General features: G+C 37.9%; 1 protein-coding gene across 7 annotated transcripts; it reads left to right on the top strand.

Moving 5' to 3' along the window:
• Nucleotides 1–3,015: 3,015 nt before the first annotated feature.
• On the top strand, nt 3,016–18,864 carry TFAP2A (transcription factor AP-2 alpha). 7 transcript variants are annotated; one of them, XM_072152572.1, is made up of 7 exons: nt 3,016–3,154; nt 8,745–9,179; nt 11,377–11,428; nt 13,287–13,518; nt 14,971–15,089; nt 16,356–16,497; nt 17,499–18,864. In XM_072152572.1, exons 1-7 carry the CDS (start codon nt 3,122–3,124, stop codon nt 17,776–17,778), a joined length of 1,293 nt encoding a protein of 430 aa, XP_072008673.1. In that variant the 5' UTR covers nt 3,016–3,121; the 3' UTR covers nt 17,779–18,864. The 7 variants fall into 7 exon arrangements, with proteins under 7 accessions (XP_072008673.1, XP_072008676.1, XP_072008672.1 ...); XM_072152575.1 differs by having other exon boundaries at nt 3,048–3,178; XM_072152571.1 differs by lacking the exon at nt 3,016–3,154 and adding an exon at nt 5,472–5,639.
• The last annotated feature ends 724 nt before the right edge of the window (nt 18,865–19,588 follow it).

Raw genomic sequence — 19,588 nt, 5'->3', positions numbered from 1 at the left:
ATGCCATGCTTTAAAAAGTAGGAAAGGGAATATCAATTTCTCTATCTATGGATCTATCTACCTATTATCAATTTATGATTATCTATTCTGCGTATTTATCTGGCTATCATCTATATATCTACTGTCTCTATTATCTCAAATGTAATGTATCGCCCTAAAAGAAGAATAAAACCATCAGTAAACGTGCATAAACCTGCAGTAAAACCAGCAAAACAGCTAAATGGGACAATAAAACCGACTCATCATGAAAATTCTTAAACGTCAGAATCAGAAGATATTACACATCATTCTAAAGAGTTAAAATGAAAGTTCCTTTTCCTATTTTCTATTTTCATCTAAGCTCTTTCTAGAAATAATACCAGTTCCACGGTCACATAATACACAATACAGTACATGACACCTATTTTATACTTATCTATACCTATATAGTGTACTTCTATACAGTGCTTCCTATTATTATCAAGAACTAGGAGTGATGTTAACACATGTGAACTAGTTTTTTTTCTGCTAACAATCACGTAGGTTTAATAACAAACACATAAAGCCTGGAAGTTTATTACAGGAGGAGAAGTAGTTGTATTTCAGGTTTTCCAGTTTTTTTCGTTAGCAAGCCATTTATTTATAAGTGCAAAATATTTATAGCAGCAAAATGAAGACAAGGGAACAGTGTGCACAGTAGTGAGGGCTGTGGCATTAGCCTGTGGCTACTGCTTATGAATGTATGTAGCTCTAGTAATAACCACTCCCCAGGAAATTGCCAGCTTAGTAAAATACTAGTAATATTAGCACGTGGTTTTCCAAGACGTTTACATTGGAGTGCAAGGGAAGCTGCTAAGGCATAAACTTGTTATTTTAGCCTTGCATGTTTAAAAACAATATTAGATTTCCCATAAATCCAGCAGCCAGGCTGCACACAGAGCCGTCATCATGGAGCTTCTTGTGGATGCAATGAGCTGCAGGGATCATGAAGGTAAATTGGGTCGCATCAGATACCTGTGTCTTTTGACTTCCCCCTACCTGTCTTCTTTTTTTGTCTGGACAGAGGTAAAGCTTTAAAGAAATCCTTGAAGTTTCCAAAACCTGTTTTGAACTGGTTTTATCGTTAGGATAAAAACAACAAGTATTTGCATAATTTATTCAGGGATTGGGGAGTAAATTCACGGAAAAGGAACGTGAAACTTTTTTTTCTTTGTTTTCAGTAAATTAATTTCTTTTTTGTCTAAGTTTTGCTGAGCAGTGGTACAAAATAGATAGAAGGATGAAGCAAAGATCTTTTGTCTTTGATGGTTGATTAACTTTGTAGCCTCTCCAGAAAAGCAAAACTTATTGCAATCTGATAAAAACCAGTAAAGACGTGGGTCATATGTGTGACAAAAGCAGTATCATAATGCTTCTCTTCTATGTATTGTGGAGGATAGAAATATAAAGAAAAAAGGGCAGATAAATATGGAATGAAAAAAAATGTGGCTAAATGCAGTCTGATGTAGTAAAGAAAATAGAACAAATATATGTTTTATATTTGTATTACGTAAAATCATAATATTAGAACTGTAGACTTTTTCTGTGCAACAACTGTCTTCACAAACTTTGGGCTAAATAGCCATTACACTTACCTACAACATTTGCCAAATCCCATCCCCCACACATTGGTGTCAACCAGAATATGGCCGTGTATTTCTGTATTTTCTTACCTAAAGTTGCATCCTTCCTAGAGTCCTGTCCGTCCCTCTGCTTATTGTGCAGTAGCGTGAATGTGAATGAAGTAGTTTCTCTATCTCTTGTAATCGATGTAAATTGAGGATAGATGTATAGATAGTTGATGTGGTGTGAATAGTCTTCTTCATGGCTCATTGCTTACAAACATCTTACAGCTTTTGTCTTGCTGTGTGTATAAGGTGCTCTCCTCTACAGTTTGACAGCAGCTTTAGTCTCAAGATAATACCTTTGGGGCTTCCCTGGGGGCTAGTAAAATAACCCTGGTTTTTATTAATATTATTATCTTTGCTATGATAGAACATAACGATATGTATTTTACTCCATGATTTTTGAGGCACTTGCACAAGATTTTAGTACTTTATGAAGTTTTCATTAATCTCGTATTTTCATTATGACTGTGAATATGCCTATAATGCCAAATATACCAGTACTGCCATTGGCTATGAAATGGTTAACTCGTAAAGAGAATTTGTTTAACTTGGTAAACTTCCCTTTAAATTATAATGAAAGTAAAATGTTTCTCATTAAAGCATGGAGCACAAGTAAACTCCTAGAAGAGACCATGAGTTTATGTATCCTAGATTTCCTACAAATCTTATCCCTCCAGGTGTGCTGGTACTTTTAGTCCCTCATCAGGATGAAGCCTGATGCATACAGAGCCAGACAGAACATACATATGCTAATGTGGTCTGTCTCTGGACATTAGTATGTACAAATAGTATCTCTTGAGAAGCAGTATATACTAATGCCTTGTTTTTTTTTACAAGAAGGCAGAACACAGGATCTTCAGCCCATAACTGTTTTATAGTCAACAATCAGTATATTTACCACAAAGCAAACAGCTCCTGCTCTGTATTTTCTCTCTTGGTCTCCTATCAAGCCAGACTAAAGGTTTATGATATTAATAATAATGCACCCAGCAGAGATGTCCTGTCTCTGGACTTATACATGCCATTGCATATGACACAATACACAGGGTAACGTTTAGTGTTAAATCATTGTTGCTTTATTAGGAAAGGTGGATTGTCAGTGCTATTAATACCACATGAAGGCTACAGGTAGAGAAGGCTAAAAGAGGTGATCAGAAGTCTTGGGGGGTCTTATATGCACCATAGCACTTCACTCCATGAATGCAGGAGCTCTGCAATAAATACCTATTAGTAAGAAGGAGGGAGCTGGTGTTTATGTGGAGACTTGGGTTGCTGTAAATCCATCAACATCTCAGACAGCTCTGCGCATAGTAAGTTACCCAAGCACATTCCTGGGCAGTGCGCATGCGTGCACAGGTAGCAACCAGTTCTTTATGAGCAGGTGAGATGTTCGTGTACAGGTAGAGAAGGATTTGTTGAAGCTACTCGTATCTGCAGGCGGATCCCTCAGTCTATCATCAACGAGGGATTATAGGATGTCCATGCTGGCCAAGATGGAGGACTGGCAGGTGAGATGTCTCACCTGGTCACAGGTACTCACCTGGTGACTCTATTCATATCTATAACATTGTGTCTTATTATCTTCAGCAGTTATATATTTTATAGTATATGTATCCAGATACTAATAGATTGGAAACATTTGGATATCTAAAGAAAATGTTGTGGATTTGGTTCATAGGAATACAAGACAGGTGAGGAATGGAGCAGGCAAAACCGCCCTGAGCCACTTCTTTTTTTGTAGAGGCTCTTAGTAAAAGTGAGTGATGCAAGCTAATAATAATAATAGCAAGTGCCTGGAGATCATGCAGAGCACAGCTAGGATTAAATACAGTATATATGGGCAGTAAAAGCTGTAGTGTTCAAGGTAAGATTACATTAATTTTGCTCTGTATGTACTTTAGAGTCATATGCATAGAATGTGATGCTACTTTATGAAAATTCAGATGCTACTAGTAGACCAACATAGATTATTCTCAAATGTACAGTACAATATATATCTGCTGTTTTATTGTCACTATTTTTTTATTGTACATCATCATTTCCTCAATGTATATCTATCTATTTAGTCTGTCTATCATCTGTCTTTCAAATACAAATGTAAATAGATATCTATATAAATGCAATTAGTTATTGCAACAATCTATGTATATATCGATCATCCATTACTAAGCTATTTTATCATTGTCTATCCATCTGGAGATGTAAATACAAACAAAAGTCAACAGACGTGATCGTTTTGTGTAAATCAACGGCCTACACTCCTATATACTGCACGTTTAAATTACTGTAAATGACAGAAGGGGAACATGATAGGATAGATAGATAGATAGATAGATAGATAGATAGATAGATAGATAGATAGATAGATAGATAGATAGATAGATAGATAGATAGATAGATAGATAGATAGATAGATAGATAGATAGATAGATAGATGATCTGTTAGTGTGTGTAGTTTGATGCCTACATGGTTAGGTCATTCTTATCGCTTCCAGATATGACGTTGATCTGAGGCTCATGGACATCATATTTATGAGATGTAGAATCTGCATATCAACGATGAGGGGTCACAATGCCCTTTTAAAGGGACGAGTTTCACGCTATTAGCAGCTCCTGAATGTATCTGCCCCACCCTAGAAATGTTAATGACTCCTAAATGCGACACTATTGATGTGCTGCTGCTGGTGTAAAGTGTTTTTCACACTCTTTGCTGCGATGTTTGATCCTGGCCCTAATATTCGCATGCAATGAGCTGGGCGGTCATGTAATCTGGTTGATGTGACTATGGGCCTGTCTGAGCTGAAGTGTTGGCGCTGGCTCATGATGAGCCCCTTTCACATTACCAGACTATTAACACATCCACTAAAGGGCAAGCCCAGCTTCATTTCAACCTCAATGAGGGAAAAACAACTATTTTGACTAGACTATGAACAAACACAATGGAGAGAGCACAGTCTTTTTACTGTGGGATAAGACCTCCTAGATCTTCATGACATTGGACTGAGGTACACTGGCTCCAGAGACCATTTATGCAAATGCACTGTCACCACCAAAACACTGATGTACTAAAGGGTTTACCATGTCAGCCACGATGCCATGCCATATATATATATATATATATATATATATATACATATATATATATATATATATATATATATATATATATATACTAGCACAATAGATGTGGACCTGCTGAAGGAATTAGATCCATGTTTGAGAAGCCCCTTCTTATTGTCCCAGCCTTCCTCTCACTTTAATGCAATTATCCATTAAAATTAACCATTCTGAAAACGTCAAAATGAAACTGCTCATTAGATGCTGCATAATTTTCTCATTTCACACGTTTTCCAAGATCTTTAGACACCCAAGTTGAATATCAAGTAGGACACGTAAAAAAGAGATTATCACTTTCAATATTCTTTTTATTTGCACTTAAGAAAGGCTGCCTAAAATAAAATCATCTGACATAGAAATACACCCTTTATATGAACCTGTGCATTCTGCATCTAATGGGTTAAGCCGATATAGAAATTCATATAAATCATCTATCTACAATACCTATCTATCTATATATCTATCTATCTATCTATCTATCTATCTATCTATCTATCTATCTATCTATCTATCTATCTATCTATCTATCTATCTATCTATCTACTTTAAGAATCATTGGTAGTACTGAGGTGCTATGATTCAGGTTCCCTTGAGGTTGGGATCTCATGTCACCTAGCAGTCGGACCATTGTTGATATGCTAATCAGCTATTTAGGCTTGGTGCTTAGCAGCAATGGAAATAAAGGAAACTTTCTACCATTAGAGGGAGATCTCAGTGCACCATAGCATTGCACCAGCACTGCTCACTCGCTCTGTGTACAGCTCACAGGGGCTCTAGACTTTTGTGGGGACAAGGAAGAAGAAGAAATCCTCTTCCATAAAGCCCATGAAAATGCTGTGGAAACTAACGGATAATATCAAATATGAAGAGTGTGAGGTAAGCAGTAGTATCTGTACCCAGGATGTAGTGCACAGTAGTGTGAGCTCAGACCAGGAGTAGCCTGTGCTATCTGCATGATTGACTTTCTAACTAGCTCCCTATACAGTGACCATCCGTGCATGCAAATATAGACCTTAAATGTGTATATATAATGTGTATATATATATATATATATATATATATATATATTAGCACTCGCAGTAAACTGCGGAGATTGCAGGAAACAATTATATTTGGGTCATTTAGGACGGTTGTGTGAGTATTTTCATACTTTGCGCAGTTTCATTTCACATTATTCTCGATGTATAAAATATTCTATTATGGTTAATTTGTACGGTTATTTGTGCATATGATTTTCATCTAGTAATATTAATTTTACTATAAATACTAATACTACTATTTTGGATTATATGAATATTATATTTGGATGCATACAGAAAACCTCATGCGGAGAGATTGTGGAGTTTTCCCATATGTCGGGTGTTGTGGTGCATACAAAAGCACACAAACGTGTGAGCACAAAGGCACAGCACTGGCACATGGATCATTGTCTTGTTATGACTTGCTGGACTCTCAGCTGCTCTTGTGAAGTTTCCCAAGTGGTTAGAGCAGTTTTGGGCATAGACTATAAGGGGTCGCATTCTCTTTGCTTTTGTGGACTACATGTATATGTGTATGTATGTGTATATATATATATATATATATATATATATATATATATATATATATAGTTTATTATCCTGCTAGGAATACTTCATATGATTTGATGGTGTCTCCTGCATGCAGTTAGGACAGCAATAATGTAATAAATATAATATATGTACACACTTTTCTATCCTACACTTGGTGTTAGGAAAGAGCAGTAAAGAGAGACTTTTCTATCGTACTACCTTGCAGATGTTGTTAGGACATTATGTACACACTTTTTTTACTACATCTTACTACACTGCAGTTGGGTAATATATATTACTATTCTATACCCCGCCGTCGGTGTCAGGACAGCAGTACTGATATATGTGTAGGCACTTTTCTATACCCGGCAGTACCGGGGCTCAGCAGTGCTGCTCCATTGATCCGGAGATGAAAGCTGTATTTTGTTAGGTGTGCATAGCTGTGTAGGGACATGCAGGCGCTGGATGCCTCTTGTTATTCTAACCCTAGCCAGCTAGGAGCTTCTATAGAGTTGGCTATGTCATATTTTGGAGGAGTTGTTTGCTGGAGTTGCAGAGCCAGTCGGACGGGTTTGGAGCTGGAGTTGGAGCCAGGATCGGGCGGAAGGGAGGCAGCTCCAGAGCCGGGTCGATCCGTGCTGGACCGGTGCCGTCCACAGATGAGAAAGGCTGGAGCACCCTGACCGCTGTGGAAGGGGGAGACTTGGGTCCTACTCTGGGGGTCTCGGTATTGGGGCACTGGAGAAGCACAGGGAACCAGAAGCACAAGGTCCCCGGCCACCGCCTTCCGGGAGCTGCATGCTGACACAAGCCCAGCACTGCTGCCTCACACCCGACAGCTCAGCCCTCACCCCAACACCAGCTTTATACATTCACAAGGGCCGACAACCAGGGCTGTGGATCTATCTGCTGGAATAGGAAGCTGTGCTTGGAGCCCATCGGGCTATGGATCAGGGTCAGAGGACAGCAGATCCGGGCCCCTCCGATCCAGACATGAAAAGCAAAGGTTTGGAAAGCACTGAAAACATTCCTAGCAGCAAAAGGAGGACATCGGAGCTGCCCATGGCTTATCCAGGATATTCCCAGGATTCCCAGGTGCCAATTCCCTTTATTCCCCCCATCCCTCCTTCCCTGTCACACTCATTCACTTTTCATGCCCCTCTATCCTGTGATTCGCCAGCCCCCCTCCCCCTCCCCTCTCCTCTTCCCTCACTGGTGTCTCTCCCTCTTTTCCTCCCCCTCCACCTCTGATTAGATACACTGATTCTTCATTCAATGGACGTCATTTAGAACAGGGCTCTGCCTTGAGTTGCTTCCTCGGTTCACGCTCGATTTCCAGCCATTCTTCCCTTATTAAGTATTGCTGTAATTTTAATAGTCATGAATATGTGCTGCTATTAGGAGGGGAGCATGCTGTACCTCTTATTCTAGTCAAGCCAGCAGCAGAGGCATTGCACACAAGTCCAGGAAGGATTAACCGAGAGACATTCATACAGAGAAAACTTTCTATCTGCCAATTCTACCTTCTGCCCATGAAGAATCGCTTGCAGATCTGATGGATTATGGTCTTTGGTCGGCGCCCGATTTTCCTCGTCGTTATGATTTTCTAGTAGCGATATACTAGGGCTGGCGAGGTTCTCTCTGCTCTTCTGGTTCTTCTCTTGTGTATTCTGCTTTTTTCTCCATTGAGTTGTGTCAGTAGCAGCACTCATGTTAGTGCACAGTTTTTCCGCGATGGTGAGTTTAAGGAAATATTAAGGTTTCATTTTACGGTTTTATTTTTTGTTTTATTTCTTCCTATCCATAAATCTGCTGCAACCACTTCCATCTAGTCCTGCCTTAAACAACCCCTTTGTGCCGTTCCCATGATTTGTATTAGCGATTACTGACATGTGATTGTATCTCATACATCCTGTGCTTTCTCCCTGATCAAATGACTTCTTAATATTATAAAACATGGATACATATCATCTCCCGGTCCTAAGTTAAACTCTAACATATGCCGGTATGGGGCATGTGCTTTCATTTAATATAAACGGTGTTTAGGTCACTGTTCCATTGTGAAAATGCCAATATCTGTATAGATGTATTTTCAGCATTTTATTTTACTATATGTCCTGGATTATGAGATGTTATGGATTATAGACGGTAGTTTCGTAACAAATTACTTATTTGTTATCATCAATATTATTATTACGTTTAGGTAATAATTATTATTTTCATGACTATAATGTCCAGGTCTTTTCCGATTCTGGAATTAATATTTTATTTTGTTCTATATATTTTTCCTGGTATAATAAGGGCAGGCATTTGTTGTATACATAAAAAGAGACATTATACGCATATAACAAATTTTATATTGAATTATATCAATAATTTTAGTAGTTGTAAACATGTGTATTCATAATTCTCCTGTTTTTGTTCTCTGTAGGATCGTCACGACGGTACCAGCAATGGGACAGCTAGGTTACCCCAGTTGGGGACAGTGGGCCAGTCCCCATATGCCAGTGCTCCCCCACTTTCTCATACCCCAAATACTGACTTTCAACCCCCATATTTTCCTCCACCATACCAGCCCATATATCCACAATCACAAGATCCATATTCCCATGTTAATGACCCCTATAGCCTCAATTCTCTCCATGCTCAACCGCAACCTCAGCATCCAGGGTGGCCAGGACAGAGGCAGAGCCAGGAGACCAGTCTGTTGCACACACATCGGGGGCTACCACATCAACTGTCCGGCCTAGACCCCCGCAGGGATTACAGGCGGCATGAAGACCTTCTGCACGGGCCTCATGGGCTAGGCTCAGGAATTGGGGACATCCCTATCCACTCCATACCTCATGCAATAGAAGATGTCTCGGTAAGACTTTGTTTTCTGTTTCTAACTACTCTTCAGACAAGTCCTCACCCTTATGTACACGGTGAGCTTCAATAGATGTGTCATCCTAGTGCAAACACCCTCCTGTGCAGCTGTGCACCTAGTAGAGATGGTGAATGAAGGCAATCACTTCTCAGATGAAAGATCCTCCAAGGATCGATGAGTTCTGTAATAAATAATCTGTCCAATCTAATTAATACTATCCATCCCTATACCTGCAGCTGCAATGTCTGTAAGACATAACAAATGGAACTGAGCCCTGTTCAAAATTCTCCTCATTAGATCATTTAAGAGACCCCCTATCAGGGCCACCAAATTAACAACTATTAAATTACACAAAAAAACACGCACCATATACATACTGGATTTATTTATAATAGTCACCCAGAAAATGATTCCTAGTTAAACCTGACATTACTTATTTAGTACCAGGGGAAGCACCATCCAAATCAATACCCCACCTTTTACCCTTGACTTGTCCTCTTCCATTTATCAGGTATTTTATTGCAGAAAACCTGATTGATAATAATCTGTCGGCAGAACGTTTCCTCATCATACAAAATACTTCCAAAAATCTGGGATTAGACACTGTTGTGAAATAAGTGATGACAGATTAACGATTACAGTCTCAGGTTGCAGTGTTGTGGTGATGGTGGTGGGATGATATTTAGGAAAGATAGAATGCCATTTAAAAGCATTGTTTTGTAATTGTGGAGTGTTTTGTGCTGGATTTATGTTACAAAATTTATGCTTTTCCAAGACTTGTATCTATATGCATGTGTAGATATTATATATATACACACACACTTTAATTGTTGCCTGTGCAACAAAAAAATTAATTGCATAATTGAAAGAAGCAAACTCCCTTGCATTAAATGAGCTATTATAATTTTTCTAATAAGCTTCATAAGGTTTATGATATGAATTAGAACATTCCATGTGTGTATACAACAGTGCAAAAATTATATAGAAAAACTACAGAATAGTAAATAAATGGGTCGGTAATATAGGTTGAAGTTATTATTTTCACTATTTATTCCCCAGTTTAAATTGTTATATAAATTGTTGCTACTGTTATAACAAACAAAACAGGATCATGGTCAATTACATACTGTAAAATTGGTACTATATCAGAATTATAGAAGTTGACAGAGGATATATTTAGGGTAATGTCAATTATATGGGACGTGATAGGGTAGCCGCTAGTCCAGGCTTTGAGTGATCAGCATAAAGGGATCATATTTCCCCACATAGTTAAATGGGTAGTAGTCATTTCTGAACATTTCTCTATTTAATTCTACTTAAATGCAGGAGCACTTTAGGCAAGTTACAAATGAGAGCACTGAGTATAATAAAAGCCGTAATAAAGCACCGCAGTCCCATCCACCCGGAATCATTGAGATCAGACACAATTAACAGGAGCATAAATCCAGCAGCGAATGGAAAATGTTATCATCAAGATTATTGCTGGACAATGACAATAACGAATAATGGGGGTTAATGCCGAACCTTGTGGGTCAGAACCACAGCCCCGGCTGGCAGTGTCACCATCCCTCTTTACATAGCTGTGATGATTTATTTAACAGTTTTCTCACAATGGGACCACAAATCACAACATTCACAAATCCAATGAATATATGTTGGGTTGTCTTATGGAGAATATCTGCCAGTCAAGCCAGTTCTGCCAAGGAGCCTACTTTGCCCACTCATCAAAAATTTAGGAATCTAATACATTTTATGTTTCACATTAATCCCCCTAATTATACGTAGTAGATTTCCGATTTCCTTAATAATATAATACAAACGAAATATACTTATATATGATTTTTTTCATGCCTCTTGGAATGCTTCCTATCTTTGTATTCTTATATACTATTATATGCATATAACAATACAGAGATATGTAGCAGTGCTGAATCCAACATGTATGTATGTGCCCTAATAATAGTATTTCCCCACATATACTCTGCTACCTTTCCAAATTAAATATAGAAAGATAAACATAAAGTTTGTATATTTTCATTTGTAGAATTTCCAGGGAGTATATAATTTCCTTTACATGTCCTAGTGTTTTGTAACTGTTGTGCTTGGTGATATCTCCTGTCTGACACACAACCTGAGTATTTCCCTGCTCTTGTTATGACAGTGCATTAAAACCTTTGTGTATTTTGTGTTGCAGCATGTAGAAGACCCAGGTATCAACATCCCAGATCAGACTGTAATTAAGAAAGGTAGGCTATTTTCTGGTGCATTCCTTACAAGTCTCTACAAGCTTTTCTTTCCATGCTCAAAACTGCCAAGCTTCATCCTCAAGTATTTCAGGCTTGTGAGAGAGAAATATTCTGCTGTGTGCTTCCCTACAGAAGAATTCATGTTTACTCTGTACATAACGTGTGCTTGTTGCATGCTATTATTTCTGGCTGTAGATCATAATATGTAGTAAATACAGCAGAGCTGAAATGCATTGTGTGGTTTGAGCTATAGTTAATTTGTAGCGTTTTATGTGATGCATAAAGATGCAAAAAAATTATATTGATTATATCCCTAAAAATATAATAAGAAAAAATTATGTCACAGTGCAGAAGTGATATTTATCCCAAGAAAATGGAATGACTATAAGTAAACACATTCCATTTCTAGCGTCCATAGGTTTATTTGTCCCACTCTTATTTCTTCCTCCAGTGTAAGTTGATCTAGCTGAGATGCTCTTTCCAAGTCAACATGATAATTGGCTCTTCTATTAGTAATCTCAAGAGTTCGTTTAGTTCCTATTGTCTCTATTAGCCTCCCCAGAGCTATTAATGTCACAAGTGATCTATCCAGAGCCCCCATACGTCTGACTCTCCCCAACAAATGAAATGCACAGGCCATCCATAGCCACATGATTAGAGCTGCCGTCATAATAACAGGGTGCCACAAAGCTTGCACTTCCCGGGTATATGCAGGATTATGGAAACAATTCATGTCTTTATTGCATTTGCTATGGAGCACTGATGTGCTTGCTATTGTTATGTACATGCACAATTACATTAGGATGACTGTGTTTTTGACTCTTTAGTTGTCATAAAACTACACTAGAAATATAGATGAAATAATTGCCTAAAATACAGTGCCTGTGACCTGGAATAATATCTAACTGGATATTATGTCTGAACAGAAGGAGAAGCTGTAGTGGCATATCCGGATTGCTGGGGCTTTCTATACACTATACATTATATATTTGTTCTGTATGATATATTCATTTACAGAATAAATTCAACTGAACTCCCAAAAAATTACTAAAACTTTTATTTCTAACAAATAATTGGAGAATAAGATTTATATTTTGCCAGCTATTATAGAGTATAGCGTGAAGTATAGAGGTATATTTGGTTATAATATGCGCTGCAGGCTGTATATACAGAATACGGGAAATAATAGCCTGCATTTTCATTGTTCTGATAGATTCCTTTTTGTATGTAAGGGAAGAATCTTAATATAGATTCAAAATGGAGCATCCTGTGTGTTGGTTGAGGTTGTGTGCGATATACTTTACTAGGCAACTATCTAACTTTAATCGGTAATTAAATCAGACAGGCTTTCCCTCCATAGACAATCATTGTATGTGCACTACCACTTTCTGCCTCACTGTGGCGCTTATGCTCCTCTATGCTCATCTCTCTGTGTCTCTCTGCCTGCGGTATTAACCCTCATCACTACCAAGTTAACCCTGAGAAGTGTTGTGACATCTTTAGATAAAGCCCCTTACATTTAGGATCAATAATGTCACCATAGTGATTTTACATCTGCGGTAATACTGTCCTGTAGAACATCCTCTCTTACTAATAATCATCATTAAAAGAGACACTATATAGAATATGTTTCCATTTATGGACAGCCATATTTAGCTGAAGAAGGCTGTTTTATAGCTAAATAGGATTGTTAACGGGCTGTCAGGAGCAAATGATTACTTCTACTTTAGTGTGAGTGGCCCTTGCAATGCACATGGTATGTGTGCTATTATGTATACGGGATAGTAGTGATGCCCCCTGAGTGTTTGTGCCCAGGCCTTCTAGTTTCCTGGCATCATTGTCATCCTTCTCTTTGCAGGGCCTGTCTCATTGTCTAAATCCAATAACAATGCAGTATCGTCCCTCTCTCTCAACAAAGACAATCTCTTCGGTGGAGTAGTGAATCCGAATGAAGTCTTCTGCTCAGTTCCTGGACGACTGTCTCTTCTAAGCTCAACATCAAAGTACAAGGTGACAGTGGCAGAAGTCCAGAGAAGGTTGTCCCCGCCCGAGTGCCTAAATGCTTCTCTGCTGGGAGGAGTTCTCAGGAGGTGAGACCCACATTCATGTGTTGTAGCCTGGGTGATCATCATCCACAGGGGTTAAGGGGTTAAATGTCTGTGCTGATGGGTGAAATGTAAGGGTGTGAACGCTAATTATTACTGACATATGCATCTTGGTGTTGTTACAAAAACTGTACACACAACCATGACCATGGATGACTTTTTGTATATACATAGCAATAGCTTTAAAGGTTGTCTTCTGTGAAGTGTATGCTCAGGCTCATCTCCAGATACCTCCATAATAGCCTCAGTCAGCCCTGGCTGTGCTATGGCCACTGTGTGTATCATAAGGGCTTCCAGGATCATTCAGTGTCACATTGCATCTGGCTCAGCGTGTAAGGACACGATGTGGAGAACATTTGGGGTGAGATATAACAGGGAACATGAGAGGAATTCATAGAACAGGGTATGATAATATTTGCTTCCCGAAATGTGAATGGACATGTCATTCCCTTAAGAAATCTTTAATCTAAACACCCTTCTTATTAATAATCTACATATTGTAAAGAAATCTTATACAGTTATAACTTTCTTATATTAAATGTGTCAGACCATATTCATATATTTAATGTGCAAGTTCGTGAAAATATTTTGATTCAAAGAAGATTTTTTGTAAATTGATAAAATACTAATATTCTAAGTTCTGACATACGTATTAAAGGGCGAATAGAGTGACCATGTTTCAGTCTTGAGCTTTCTGGCTAATCATTCCATCACTGGTAATTACACTATGGATTCACAGTTATGCCACTTAATGCTTATGGACAGAGTTGATTTGGATGTAATTAGATTTTTGATTAGCTGCAAGTCATAAACACTGCCTCCTGGTTACTATCACAGTGTGTCCTATATATACTTCCTGTCTGTCCCTTTTCCCTTTACAATATAGGGATACCAACATTCTTCTATCCTTTAGTCTAACAATGTACAAGGCCTTGACTTTCCTTCCCTTGCAATACAGAAGTAATTTGATTCTTCTGATGCCCTTTAGAGATGTCCTAGACACTGGGATTAATACCATGTTCTGTGTCTGCACCCCATAACTAAGAGACCATTCATATATTTCTGTAAATTACATGAATGAGAATGTAAGGAGGCTTCATTTCTCTGGGTCAGTATAGGTCACTTTTTTAAGCAATGATGATCTTGGTCTGCAGCCATGTCAACACATTCCTTTTCCCAGCACACCAATTACATTGTGCTTTTGCATTTTGCAACCTATGTGAAAGTTTTCTGTGTTGAAAATGTTGGGAGAGACCTTTCCTTAGAGGGATGTGGAGGCAGTATATGAAAAAATGTCTCTTAAATATGAATAATAATAAACATCACATTATTGTAATTCCTCTTTCTACCAAAAAATTGATCCATTAAATGATTTCTTAATCGAAGTTTATACAGTTATTGTTTGTCAATTGTAAATTTTTGTTATATTCTCCATAGGGCAAAATCTAAAAATGGTGGACGATCACTGAGAGAAAAATTAGATAAAATAGGATTAAACCTTCCAGCTGGGAGGCGTAAAGCTGCTAATGTCACATTGCTCACATCCTTAGTGGAGGGTAAGTAGTCTGATGTTTCTCTAGCAGTAGTAAAAGTGCACTAATCGTTCTTGATTGCCTCCATTTTGTGCTCTTAAAAGAATCAAGAGAAAGCCATTTCAATATGATAATAGTTAAATACCCAAACCTAAAGTTGTTTCCACTCAAAACAATGCAGTAAATCATTTAAGCTGGGCTGCCATCTGCATTGGAGAAGTGCCTGACCAGGACTTCCTGAATTACATGACCTATGCCAGAGGGCAACATTACTAGTGGATCTAAGGGACTCACTGCTGCTTCTCATTTATGCCTTACCTTTTAGTCCAAAGAACTGTGCCTGCCCCTCCTCCATAACCATTAATATACTTGCATACATTATGGAATCACTGCTGCACATTTGGCGACAAAAAAATGTGCAGGAGAGAGATTTAAGCCACTCACAACTAACAATGAAACAGCCATAAAAGATTATATATTTAATAATATTTTAGCAATATAATTCTATCTATAGAATGAGAGTTGTGCAGTGATGAGGAGGCACTTTATGATAATGAGGATGATGAGTGCTGTTATTGTGGGAGATCTGCTCCATCCTTGTGGAGAGCTACTCTTTGAAGCGCTAATTGGCGCATGCGTCCTTCCGGAGTGCAGCTAATAGCAGGAAACCCTGCAGTAAAATCCAACTGCTTCAGGAAATTAAAACCAAAGATCTGAAAATCAACACAACAGACATACTCAGTGCACTGACCCCGAGTCTCTCCCAGCTAATCGTCCAGGATATAGAAAATAAGAGCATTATAAACTAGGGGCTCTCACAATAATGGGAAAATTCAGCAGAGTGGATCTGGATTGTCAGCTCTTATGGCAAAGTCAACTATTCACATAACAGTCTTATATGTTTAAACTGTGGAGAAATTGCAATTAGCTAGATAAACAGATGCTTTATATAAGATCTGCCATTTAAAGAGTCGCCATAAAAACTCTCCGATCGTTAGATAGTTGCTAATATATGCAAAACAACTTTCAGGCATTGAAATTACTCTCTCCTATCTGTATACAACCTATAATGTGCCTTTTTTAGGATTATTTTATTATTTACCTGAGTGGTGCATTAAATTACTATTGTATTAAATAGAACTTGTTACTTCCTACATTTGTTTCAGATGTGCAAGTGGTGTTTTAATTGTTATTAATTTAAATGTTATCATTAATATTCTCATTAATTCGATGTGAAATTCTAGATCGGGGATTACCTAACAGATTGTTATAATTCTTGTGCCCATATAGGCGAAGCTGTCCATCTAGCCAGAGATTTTGGTTATGTCTGTGAAACAGAATTTCCTGCCAAAGCAGTAGCTGAATATGTCAACCGACAACACTCAGATCCCAATGAGCAAGTGACCAGGAAAAATATGTTATTAGCCACAAAGTAAGTGTATACTGCTCTTATATCCATATATGTATAGCCACTAGACCTTTCTCTTACCAAATCTGACAAATCTTCTTGTTCTACCAATAAATGAGCTCTTTTTCCCAAATCTCTGGAACAGCTGGAGTGGACAAGTTTACCCACCTTTGACCTATACTGAAAAGTCTAATGAACATTTTGCTATGTCCCGAGTTAATAATTTGCTAGAAGTAAATTGCTACCAACATGAAAAGGATTAAGGAGCTCATTGAAATACTTATGTAATTAACCGGAAATGTGATATCAAGCGCTAGCCTGATGTACACAGCTATAGCCTGCTTTCCTATCCTATGGATTGTAATGGTGGGTCACTGATAGAAGTTTGTAGGATTACAAACAATTTGCTTTTGGTTTTTGGTTAGAGGAGGTGTTTGGTTAGAGGAGCTTGCAATCGATTTTGGTCAATTACCACTGTACCTAATTCACCTGTAATACTCAATACTGGAGCTTCTATGTTTTTTGCTATAGAGAGCATGATGGAACATGAAGACATGCTAATATGTTATATGAAATGCAGGACATCTCCATAAGCAACACGAAAAGAAATGTATGGGGGCTTACTGTGTACATATGTTCTGCATTTCTTATGGACCACTAATGCCCCAGGAAACCATTCTTAACATCCCCCAAGTCTCTGCATGTGTCATAAGGTTACTCATTCTTCCAGGGACTTTTCGGGTTACACAAGGAAATGAAAGGAAGATGTGTTTAGTTATGGTACTTGTGGGGTTTACAGACTTGAATGAATTAAATCAAATGTGTTGTTCACAATGGAGATTGCTATCATGTGGCAAGTCTAGGCTTCTATGCTTCATCATGCTAATTAACTCATTGCATACCCGAAATTCTCGTTGTGTATTTCCAAGCCTGTAGTGGATTTTTAACATTAGGGACTGTAAGGTGCATAGTAAAGCAGTGTCATATGAAGGCTAACCTTAGTTGTTGTTTTTTTTGCATTGCAGGCAGATTTGTAAAGAATTTACAGATTTATTGTCACAGGACAGATCCCCCTTGGGTAACTCTAGACCATCTCCTATTCTGGAGCCTGGTATCCAAAGCTGCCTGACACACTTCAACCTCATCTCTCATGGATTTGGCAGTCCAGCAGTTTGTGCAGCCATTACTGCCCTGCAGAATTATCTCACTGAGGCACTGAAAGCAATGGACAAAATGTACCTCAATAATAACAACCACACAGACAACAGCAAAGGAGGTGACAAAGATGAAAAGCACAGGAAGTGACCCATCCTCCCAGCATTTCTACCCCCTGACCACCCTTATGTGTTGGTCTCCAGCCTAGTGGGGCAAAGAGAAGAAGACCTTTTGCCATCCCTACATCAGAGAAGGGAGTCTTCTGCTCAGCCACCAAAACGTTGTCCATTCGTTTTATTGTCTCGTTTGGATTATTAATGGAACAGGCAACGGAGCCAGGAAAGGTTTTGTCTTTAGTGTTTGGACATTTTGTAAGAAAACTTTTTTTTTAAAGAAACAATTTCTTGTTAAATATATATCTATATATATATGAGAGTCGTCGAACTGATCACCACCTTCCCTTCTTCAGTTGAGATTGTAGCCCTAGTAACAAAGGCTGCGGATGACATTATCAGTATTGTGAATAAACTTGAGCACAAAACATTGCAGTTCCATGTCGTGTCTTCAGGTTGTACCTTTTCCCTCTAAGGTAAATGCCAACACGTCGAACTTTGTGTTTGGACACAGATCATGGTCACTCTATAAGGGAATCAGTGTTTCTGTATATATTTATTTATGTGTAATTTAATGGGGATTGTAAATATGGTGAGTCTGTTCAAAGAAACTTTTTTTTTATTTATCTGGTGATCTCGTTTACCTATTGTTTAGTGGGTTTTTCAATTTCCCTCTTAGTTCATGTGATTCTTGGTACTTATTTAGAAAGCTAAACTTTGGGTTTCTTTCTATGGAATTCCTCGATTTTTAGCCCTGTTGTAGCATGTAAGACACAATGAAGCAGCAGAACAAATAAAAAATAAAATGGATTTTATATATGATTAGTATTATAACAAGTCTTTTCATTTCTTTAAAAAAAAATAAATGAAAGAAATCTCAAAATTTAGACATTGTTTTATTCACTAGTGTTTTATTTATAAGGGATTGAGGGATGATTATGTGTGAAGAGCAATACCTTAGTGATATACTGTATATTGGCTTTCGTTGTGTACAGAGGACTGCACAAGTGATGGGGCTGCAAGGATCTCACTGACCACAGAGACTCTGTCCCCAACCTCTAGCAATGTATTATAGTTTTTATTGTTGACCAGGTGAATAAATATTTGATACGCTTTATGTCGATTCCTTTATTCAGTGGCTGTCTTTATTCAGGCGTATTTCTGTCCTTGGCAGTATTTTTTATTCAGTATGGTTACAGTAATTGAGTTTAACTCTCCCTTGACAATTGCTCCTTGCAATAAGCAGCTGAACCCATTGTTTCCCTCAAGTATAATAAAAACTTACTTTCAACTCTGAGTTCAGTGTAGGGAATCATTTTGATATTTCTAGTATAACCTGACACTGATAATAACCATTACAGTTCATTCAGAAATATTAATATCATTTAAACCAAGAATGAAAACAAAAAATATAGGCACGAATGCTATTTAGTATTTAATAGGTAAATTAATAATAATAATAATAATAATAATACTAATAATAAATCTACAAGAACATCAAGACACAATATATTTGTAAAAATATAGTTTTATGTAATGTCAAGGGGGCTGTCATAGGTGAAATCATACCAATTTTAACACATATGATTTATATATATGTATCTATATTGCAGTTTTGTAAATTATTGACATAAGCAATAAAAATAAACAACAGCATGATCATGATTAAATCACAGAAAGTAAGGTTGAAGCATTTTCTTTATATATGGCTGCTCCTTGTATTGTATAAACAAGCAGACCTTGGAGCTGGGGAGCACTGCGATCATGTGAATGGGTGTATTCTGAGAATGCTTAGGGGCACATATGATAATTGCTTGGGGAATGTATAATATGGGCTATTGGAAAGA

The sequence above is a fragment of the Engystomops pustulosus genome, chromosome 5, assembly GCF_040894005.1.
Source record: "Engystomops pustulosus chromosome 5, aEngPut4.maternal, whole genome shotgun sequence".
In the NCBI taxonomy this organism is placed as follows: Eukaryota; Metazoa; Chordata; class Amphibia; order Anura; family Leptodactylidae; genus Engystomops; species Engystomops pustulosus.
The sequence above is the reverse complement of the archived record's forward strand: the minus strand, read 5'-3'. Positions and strand labels throughout refer to the sequence as shown.